The sequence below is a fragment of the Sphaerodactylus townsendi genome, linkage group LG01 (genome assembly GCF_021028975.2).
Source record: "Sphaerodactylus townsendi isolate TG3544 linkage group LG01, MPM_Stown_v2.3, whole genome shotgun sequence".
Classification (NCBI taxonomy): Eukaryota; Metazoa; Chordata; class Lepidosauria; order Squamata; family Sphaerodactylidae; genus Sphaerodactylus; species Sphaerodactylus townsendi.
This window is the reverse complement of record NC_059425.1, coordinates 12,752,755-12,763,262: the sequence shown is the minus strand read 5'-3', so window position 1 is coordinate 12,763,262 and position 10,508 is coordinate 12,752,755. Positions and strand designations below refer to the sequence as shown.

Sequence of the window (10,508 nt, the reverse complement as noted above, 5' to 3'; positions counted from 1 at the left end):
ACCGGAGCTTGGATTTATACCCCACCTTACTCTCCTGTAAAGAGTCTCAAAGCAGTTTACAAACTCCTTTCCCTTCCTCTCCCCACAACAGATACCTTGTGAGGCAGGTGGGGCTGAGAGAGTCCAGAGATAACTGTGACTGGCGTAAAATCACCCAGCAGGCTTCATGCGGAGGAGCAGAGAAACAAATCCAGTTCACCAGATAAGAGTCGGCGCTCATGTGGAGGAGTGGGGAATCGAACCTGATTCTCCAGATTAGAGTCCACCGCTCTTAACCACAACACCACACTGGCTCTCAGGCTAAGAAACCAGGGGGAGATGCCCAGCACGGACTCTGAGCCCTTTTACAAACCAAACAAGGGTTCGATTCCTCTTCTCCAACCCTTTCTCAACAATCAAGAAAAGGCTGAGTAACGTTCCTACCTCAGTCCTGTAGAAACGATGGACTGCACTGCTGAGGGCACAGCCGACAAATCCCTGTGAAGCAGCCGGATCATGGAGGAAGCGGATTTCAAGCGGGATGGAATTCTTCCCCACATCAATGGACTGGACGAGCTCATGGGTGGTCCAGTCCCACACGTGAACTTGACCCCCGTAGCGGCCTTAAAATAACAGAGGAACACTTTTTTAAAAAAATTGAAGAGTTGAAATTAAACGTCAGGTGTCCGTTTTCTCTTCCTCCTCCACCGCCCAGCCAAGTGTGCTGGCAAAGTTATCTAGGCACAAAAGCCCGCCCCGCAGGGTTGTCGCAGGGGAAAATGGCCCCAAATGCTCCACTTGCTCCACTTGATTGTTTCACATCAAGACAAGAATGACTTCCATAAAAGTCATGGCGCTACCTTGAGCAAATGTAACCCCCATGCTCAGAATGAGTTGACCCAGAAAGGGGTGGAGACCCAAAGCAGGAGGAGGCTGCAAAGCTCATGTAGTTTGGAGAAGACAAGGCTACCAGACTCAGACCTTGATTGGTATAGCCCTTAACACCTTGTTAAGGTAACTGCAATGTTGTTGGGGAACTACTGGGAAGGTAGTTGTTTATTTTTGCTATGTTGTAAATGTTGGAGTTTATTGTTTCAGGGTTTCTTTTTGTGGTTGTAATGGGTGAGAGTTCTCCTGGAAACCTTCCTCATGTTGAATCCTGTCCATCAAGCCCTTGGAGTCTTCAGGAGCCAACCCGCTTGCAAAGAAGAATTGGACTTGGCAGTATCAGTAGACTGTAAATATAAGGACTTGAAAATGCAACCTGAACAGGACCTTGAAGTGTGATGTTAAATGTTGATGTTTGATATTATATGTTAAGAAAGTAAACCATTTTGTGTTTTAAATTTAGTTCTTTGCAACTCCTTCCAAGTTCTGCCCCACAGAACCCACAGATGGAGGTTACACAAACAGCAGAGGTGTGTGTGTGCGGAGGAGAAACGGCACCTGGGGCAACACCTGCTCCGGGCGCCCCACCCTGTTTCCCCCCACTCCCCACGCCCTACTTATTTTAGATGACAGGAGCCTGCTACGGGCCGCTCCTCAGCCCAGCCCCACCAGACTGCTCCTTTGGCTGGAGGAACCTCCACCAGCTGAAAGAGCAGCCTGGCGGGGTAGGGCCGAGGGGAGGGGGGTGGGGGGTGATTCTTTGCCCCCACATGACCAGCTGGTGTGCGCCCGGGGACACGTAACTCCACATGTCCCCGTGAGCGCTCCGCCTCTGGCAAACAGCAGATGCCTTCTACTGCGTCAGACTCTCAGTCCACCAAAAGTTGGTATTGTCAACTCAGGCTGGCAGCCGCTCTCCCAAGATTTCAGGCTGAGGTCTTTCATATTATAGTCACCTGATGCAGCAGGCTAATAAACATAAGCATAAGCATTTTATTGTCATTGTGCACGCACAACGAAATTTACAGCAGCATTCCTCGATGCACACAATTTCAGATTCATACATCATCCTCACTGCCCCTTCCTCCACCCATCCCTACACAGCCCCAAATACATCAATATGAAGCAGCGGAGTTTAGCATAGCCACAGCTCTAGAGTAGAAGCTGTCTCTAAGCCTCTTTGTCCTAGTTCTGAGAGCCCTGTATCGTCTGCCAGATGGTAACAGTTTGAAAAGAGCTGCTCTCCCTTGCACTTGGGTATACCGTTAACACCATATACCATGGCCAAATATTTCCATTTGGTTCTAGAACCCAAATTGCGACGAGCCCTGACCCTTGCCAGGTGCAATATTCTCCCTTCAGCTACCACTCAGGGTAGAATACAGAAAGTGCCTTTCAATGAAAGATTTTGTCCCTGCAGTTCAGCTTATGTAACCCCCATGCCCAGAATGGTTTGAACCAGTAAGGGAGTGGAGACTCAGAGCAGCAGAAAGGCTGCAGGAGGCTCTTTTGAGAAAGACAAGGCTACCAGACTCCGGACGCTTGGCTTGTATAAGCCCTTGACAACCTTGTTAAGGTAAACTGCAATATTGTTGGGAACTACTGGGAAGGTAGTTTATTTTTGCTATGTTGTAAATGTTGGAGTTTATTGTTTCAGGGTTTCTTTTTGTGGTTTTAATGGGTGAGAGTTCTCCTGGAAACCTTCATCATGTTGCATCCTGTTCATCAAGCCCTTGGAGTCTTCAGGAGCCAACCCACTTGCAAAGAAGAATTGGACTTGGCAGTATCAGTAGACTGTAACTAGAAGGACTTGAAAATGCAACCTGAACAGGACCTTGAAGTGTGATGTTAAATGTTGATGTTTAATGTTATTTGTAAAGAGAAGTAAACTGTTTTGTTTAAATTTGGTTCTTTGCAACTCCTTCCAAGTACTGCCCCACAGAACCCACAAGCTGAGGTTACACTTACGAAGAATCAATCCAACACGTGATATTACACTGCCCGTTACACAGTTTAGCCAGGAATAAATATCTAAACCTGTGGTTAAACACCCCCCCCCCCATTGATAATACTGATCTATCAATTGTGGTAACGATGCTGGATTGTGGTTCTGCAAGTGTATTGGAAGCGCTGGCTAACTTTTTGTGCTCTGTCATCAGCAAACGGTTATAACTGTACTGGAGATTGTATCATTACACTGAGGTTGCCATTGCTGCTGGTATATTGCTGCTGTTGTTTTAATATTGCCATTAAAGGTTATTATGATTAAAATATTATTTACTGCCTGGCCCTTTTTAAGTGGCGAGGCCCAGCATTGAACCCGAGACTTTCTGCATGCATCAGCATCTGCAAAGTATCGGCATTTCCACTGAACCACACAGGCCCTCACTGTACAGGCAGATAACCAGTCGCACAGATTCAGCCTTGTGGCCCCTGACAGCATCTCTGCAGGGTCTCGGTCGGATGAAAATCTTTCCCAACCCCTGCGATGCTCTAACTGGAGATGTGGGTTGTTGAAAATGGGACCTCCTACAGGTCCTCTGCTGCAAAGCCCTGGCCCTCCCCTCGATGATGCAGTTGGCCTCTACCCGGGCCGGGCCTTTACAGCCCTGGCCCCTGCCTGGTGGAACACTTTACCACCAGCTATCCGGGCCCTGCGGGATCTTGGAGAGTTCCGCAGGGCCTGTAAGACCGAATTGTTCCACCGGGCGTTTGGAGGGGCCGACCGCTGATGTGCGCCCTCCTCCTCCCCCTTTTACGCTCTGGGCCCTTAATTTCTATGGGGCCCTCAGCTCTTCGGGTCTGTTTTTTCCAGGGTGGGTTTATTATGTTTTATGAAGTTTCTGCTGGATGCCGCTGTAATTTTATTTAATCCGCTGTTTTAAATGGGGTTTTAATGTTATTATTGTTCATTATTCGTGTTGTTCACCGCCTAGAGCCCTTCGAGGAGAGTGATGCTCGGTGATTATAAATAGATTACTAGATAGATAAGATAGATAGATAGATAGATAGATAGATAGATAGATAGATAGATAGATAGATAGATAGATAGATAGATAGATAGATAGATAGATAGATAGATAGATAGATAAATAGATAGATAGATAGATAGATAGATAGATAAATAGATAGATAGATAGATAGATAGATAGATAGATAGATAGATAGATAGATAGATAGATAGATAGATAGATAGATAGATAGATAGATAGATAGATAGATAGATAGATAGATAGATAGATAGATAGATAGATAGATAGATAGATAGATAGATAGATAGATAGATAGATAGATACATACATACATACATACATACATACATACATACATACATACATACATACATACATACATACATACATACACCTCTTGGCAAACCCACTTCTCCATTAGACCCCTTTCCCTGCCCCAGTTGAAAATGATGCATCTGTGTGCATTTTCAAAACCGGATTTTTATTTCCTCCTTTCCCCCTCCCGCCCAAAAAACGCTAACGTGGTTGCAAAGGAATTTCCCCAACCACAGTTGGACAAGCGTTTGCATTGCATCCCCCGCTTGGTGAAAAGATGTCCCTGAAATCTCCAAGAGATATAAACTGCGATACACACTGTATAAGATATTTGAATTATTATAGCTGTTGGACTGGTAAGATGAGGGGGGGGGTTCTGGGAGGGAGGGGATGTCTGATCACATCCAATGGGAACGCGCATGCGGCTGGGCTGAACAAAGCGGAGCTGCCAATTCAATGAACATGACGCTGCTCAGCCCCGCAACAAGAACCCCTACTGAGGTCCCCTACCTGCCGAAACCCCGCCTTCAGAGGTGGGATCCAGCAGGTTCTCACAGGTTCATGAGAGTAGGTTACTCATTATTTGTGTGTGCCGAGAGGGGGTTACTAATTGGTGATTTTGCCACGTGATTTTTGCCTTAGTTACACCCCTCCTCCTCTCCTCAGCAGTAGCGCGCAGAACTTGAAGCAATCTAGCAGGAGGTGCACCGGCGTGTGTGGCAGCCTGCGCCTGCGTGCATTCGTTTCCCGCCCAAGGACAGGCACAGCGGCTGCGTCCTTGCCACAGCTCCACCCAGGAATGCCCCGCCCCCGGAATGCCCAGCCCCATTGGCGCTACGCCACTGTTTGAATCCCACCACCATGGGAACCTGTTACTAAAATTTTTGGATCCCAACACTGCCCGCCTTCCTCAAGCCCCACCCCCAAATCTCCAGGAATTCCCCAACCTGGAGGTGGCAGCTCTAGAGCAGTGGTTCTCAACCTGTGGGTCAGGACCCTTTTGGGGGTCGAACGGCCCTCTCCCAGGGGTCACCTAAGGCTCTCTGCATCAGTGTTCTCCATCTGTAAAATGGATAAATGATAGGGTTGGGAGTCACCACAACATGAGGAACTGTATTGAAGGGTCGCGGCATTAGGAAGGCTGAGAACCACTGCACTAGAGGGACCACATCATTGCCCCCCCTCCCCACATTAGGAGAAAAATGCTTCTTTGCTCATTTATACTTAAAGGCGGAGACGGTGGCATGTATGTGGACGAGAGTCCTCTCACCTTTTTCCAAGTCGGCTGGATTGAACCCGTACGCCAGGCATTTGGGCACTCCCCATTCGGTGCTCATCAGGACATTGTGTCTGGGCTGGTACCAGAAGTCGTAGCCTAGTGGGGGGGCCTTGGGGCCTTTCTCCCACTTCCCCTTTACCTCAAAGGTCTCTCCGTCCAACAGAACAAAGCCGCCTGCGTATACAAAAATCATAGCAATTGCTCATCATGTGCATTTTCTACAACGTGTCGATTCTGTTCTTTCGGGACTTCGCTGAAATGGACCCCGTTTTGTGAGAACGCCCCTTCATTATTTTCCTTTCTAACAAATGTCGAATATTAATTTTACGTTTTTATTTTCAAACTCCAATCTGAGCATGGACAAAAAAAAATTGAAAGGGTTCCCAAAGTTCGGTTATGGCAAAAAAAATAAAAATTTCCCCATAGTGTTAATTTTAACATTTATGCATTCCCCCCAATAAGTACAGTATTTAGAAGAAGAAGAAGAGTTTGTATTTATATCCCCGCTTTCTCTCCTGCAGGAGACTCAAAGGGGCTTACAATCTCCTTGCCCTTCCCCCCTCACAACAAACACCCTGTGAGGTGGATGCGGGTGAGAGTGCTCCGAAAAGCTGTGACTAGCCCAAGGTCACCCAGCTGGCGTGTGTGGGAGTGCACAGGCTAATCTGAATTCCCCAGATAAGCCTCCACAGCTCAGGCAGCAGAGCTGGGAATCAAACCCGGTTCCTCCAGACTAGATACATGAGCTCTTAACCTCCTACACCACTGCTGCTCCTTTAGCAATATCTTATGTCCTTTAGAAGAGGAATTGTGAATTGCACAATTTTAAACACCCGTCATCAACCTCAGCTCTACTCAGTTTTGTGTAAAACACTCTTCCGTCTTCCTCTAGTTATGAGGGTGGGGGATTGGGAGAGCCCTCACAAGTGGAATAGCCGAGGGGTCTCCCGTTACCCAAATCTGGCTCTGGACTGAGTCCACCATTCTGGGTCCGAATCCCAGAGGTGTCCGCTGCAATCAATAAGGAAAACATTGCTTTTTCCGACATTATGAACGTATGATCAGTCAGAGCTTAAGAAGAATTATTGCAGGTAACAAATCTATTGCTGGGTGAAGCTTGTGACATGCAGACACAGGGTGCAGGTGGTTCTTGACAAGTACAGGCTGACCTGCAAAGGAACTCAAGACCGGATAACTAAAGGAGTTGTGGTCAGTGGTGCACCACTAATGGGGACATGGGGCATCCCATGTCCCCCAGCACACGCCGTTTCGTCACATAACAAAACAGTGTGTGCCGCAGCTGCATGCCACCAAACATGGGCCTGGAGGGCAGAAGCCAGCCTGCAGGGGGGGGCGGGTCTCAGTGGCGGGCAGCCCCAGCACACACCCCAGCAGCACACTGCTGAGCCCCGCCTCCCTCCTGGCCTTCTTGCAGGTTGACTTCTGCCCTCCCCGGGTCCTGGGGAAGGCAGAACCTGGCCTACAGGGGGCAGGGCTCAGTGGCGCCCATCCAAGCCGTCCCCCAAGCCCCGCCCTCTCCCGGCCTCCCTGCTGGCTCCCGTAAGTGGGGCACGGGGGGTGGGGCATGGAGCTGGGGGGGGGGGCATGGGGAGGCAGTTATGCCCCTGGGCACCAGTTAGGCCCGGTACACCCCTGGTTGTGGTTAGAAGTGCCTAGTACTGTGTGGAAGCTATGACCAAATAAAGGTAAGAATAAACAATGGTAAAGATCTGCAGAATTAGAGTAATGGGATTTTGTAATCGGGGCGGGACTTCACACGGTATGCTTAGGCAGACATGATAGACTATACACTCTTGGGCTCCTATCCAATGGGAACCAAGAGGAGGGACCACCGGTCTGGGAAAGGGAAATATAATCATGCTGCTTATTGCTAACGGTGTGCCTGCCTGTTATATAGAGACGCCTGTGCTTGCAAGAACGTATTCTAATAAAACTTTGCTGGTTGTTGTGGGTTTTCAGGGCTGTGTGGCCATGGTCTGGTAGATCTTGTTCCTAACGTTTCTGTGCATCTGTGGCTGGCATCTTCAGAGGTGTATCACAGAGAGAAGGTGTATCACAGAGGTGTATCATAGAGAGAAGTCTGATACACCTCTGAAGATGCTAGTCACAGATGCAGGCGAAACATTAGGAACAAGATCAACCAGACCATGGCCACACAGCCCAGAAAACCCACAACAACCAGTATACTGGAGAACTTCTCAGCAGCTCTGCCAGGCTGTTATTGGCAAGGATGGACATTGGCTGTTCATCTCTGAGATAGATTCCTAAGATGTTGGAGAGCCAGAAGCCCAGCTCTTGCAATAGTGAAAAAAAGATCTACCAGACCACGGCCACACAGCCCAGAAAACCCACCACAACCAGTTGAATCCAGCCTTGAAGGCCTTCGACAATACATAAAACTTTGCTGATTTCACCAATTTTGCTCAAGTTCTTTCAAAGGGTCTTGAACCTGTGTTTCTAACATCCACGGGCTGAAAAAGGGTTGGGACCCCTTGATTAGTTTGCTCATCCAGCCTTTCCGAGTTGCTACCTTTCCCGTTGCCAGAAGGGTCTCCCATGGTGCTGATCATTATTTCGCCGGTACCCAGGCAGTGGCTGGTGTGTGGATTGGCCAGGTTGCAATTCCAGTACAGGTCCACAGGCTCAATTACCTAGGGGAAGGTTTACATAAAAGGTTAGACTGCCTGTAACACCATGACAGAGGGTCTCCAATAGTCAATAAGAACATAAGAACAAGCCAGCTGGATCAGACCAGAGTCCATCTAGTCCAGCTCTCTGCTACTCGCAGTGGCCCACCAGGTGCCTTTGGGAGCTCAAGAGATGGCTACTAACCTGGATAGCTGTAAAAGGGGCTTGGACAGATTTATGGAGGGGAAGTCGATTTATGGCTACCAATCTTGATCCTCTTTGATCTGAGATTGCAAATGCCTTAACAGTCCAGGTGCTCGGGAGCAACAGCCACACAAGGCCATTGCTTTCACCTCCTGCATGTGAGCTCCCAAAGGCACCTGGTGGGTCACTGCGAGTAGCAGAGAGCTGGACTAGATGAACTCTGGTCTGATCCAGCTGTCTTGTTCTTATGTTCTTATGTTCTTAAGAGCTGTAATTTGCATCCATTGACTCCATTTATTGGATTCTGAATTTATTTTAAAAAATGATTCATCAGAAACCAAAAACTGGGTCTGATCCTAAGAATTTGCTCCGTTGTCATCAGTGCTTTCCACAGCAGATTTCTCTTCTTCCGGACAACACAATTCAAGAAGGATATTGACAAGCTGGAATGTGCCCAGGGGAGGGCAACCAAAATGGCAAAAGGTCTGGAATCCATGCCCTACGAGGAGAGACTTAGGGAGCTGGGCATGTTTAGTTTGGTGAAGAGAAGGGCTATGCTACACAAGACTATAATACTATACAGCACTCTTCAGCAATAATGAAGTTGAACATACACTGAACTCAATTCAGTCTCTATCACTCTCTCTCTATCAACTTAGCATAGCATATACAATACATACATCCAACAGGACACTTTTCCCCCACCCAGGCAACAGCCTCTCATTGGTCTAGAGCAGGGGTAGGGAACCTGCGGCTCTCCAGATGTTCAGGAACTACAATTCCCATCAGCCTCTGTCAGCGTGGCCAATTGGCCATGCTGGTAGGGGCTGATGGGAATTGTAGTTCCTGAACATCTGGAGAGCCGCAGGTTCCCTACCCCTGGTCTAGAGCATAGGTGTCAAACTCGCAGCCCTCCAGATGTTATGGCAGGGGATGATGGGAACTGTAGTCCATAACATCTGGAGGGCCACAAGTTTGACACCTGTGGTCTAGAGTTACAGTTGAACTAACCAATCATATTAAAGGTTAACTATTGCTACTTCTTGCCCCGAGACTGACTATCTCTGGCCTTTGGGTTTGGCAAACTTCTGCTAACTTGAAAAGACCCTTTAGTGAACTTTTACTCTTTTTTATATATCATGACAAATATTAGGAAGAACTTCCTGTCAGGGCTGTACAACAGTGGAATACGCTGCCTTGGAGAGAGGTGGAGTCTCCTTCTTTGGAGATTTTCAAACAGAGGCTGGATGGCCATCTGTCAGGAGTGCTCTGAGCAATTTTCTGCCCCGCACATGACCAAACAGCGGCCCGCTTGGGGCATTTGTCCCGGTCCCGTGGAAGCTCCGCCTCTGCCTTTAACCTGTCACTCTCAGCCCAACCAAGCTCACAAGTCTGCTTTGAGTATAAAAGGGGAAAGGGATAATTATGGGCATCGCTCTGACCTCTTTGGATGAAAATTATTATACCAATTAAAGAGATACAGGATACAGAATGCCTGTAAAAGATTTATTAGCTTGTGCAAAGATGCCCATTCTTTCGGCTGCCCCCAGCTTTCCCATGGATTTCTAGAAGTTAAAACTCTGTGAGCTGATGGGGAAGGAGGGAACGCGCCTCGACTTTTCTCAGTGAACACAAAGAAGCCGGTTTCACACATTGCAGCTGGCGGGTGTGATTTGAACAGTTATGGACAGATTATGAGACAATTCTGTTTATAGCATATATACCCACACCCTCCTGGCTTTTGAACATGTGACAGACAGGCTGTGGTACAAGAAAGAGTTTCTGGATACACTGCTAGGCAATGAAATGATTGATAGAACTTTAAAACTTTCTCGTCATCTCCTGTACAAGGATCCTGACAGCCCCAACGTGAATGGGATCATACCAGCCAAATTTGCCTAGATGGAACTCTTCCTTTACACGGGAATTCAGCCCTCTTGCCTGATCCTCTTCATGTTGCCTGATGTTTGCCTTGAGAGTCACCATCTGCATTTCGACCATTGAATTAACTACCAGTGAGCTTCTGTGGTTCTATATCTGAATGGTCTGCCTACTTCCTGTTTGCAACTCACTTCCCCACTAGACCAGGGGTAGGGAACCATGCGGCTCTTCTGCCCTTGCACTGCGGCTCCACGAGCCGAGCAGCTGACCCCATCCTTGTCCGCCCTGCAGGTAGCAGGGCGGACGCATCCATGCGCTTCTCAGAATGAGCGGAGTAAAAG

The 10,508-nt window shown here is 48.1% G+C and overlaps 1 protein-coding gene across 1 annotated transcript in view; it reads right to left on the bottom strand.

The window, feature by feature from the left end:
- Positions 1-300: 300 nt before the first annotated feature.
- Positions 301-10,508, bottom strand: part of LOC125436650 (methanethiol oxidase-like) — a 33,859-nt gene continuing 23,651 nt past the window's right edge. The window contains exons 5-7 of the mRNA XM_048503847.1: positions 7,985-8,105; positions 5,425-5,607; positions 301-602 (exon numbers count right to left, since the gene is read on the bottom strand). Coding sequence (XP_048359804.1) covers positions 301-602; positions 5,425-5,607; positions 7,985-8,105 — 606 coding nt within the window. The remainder of the gene's footprint in view (positions 603-5,424; positions 5,608-7,984; positions 8,106-10,508) is intronic.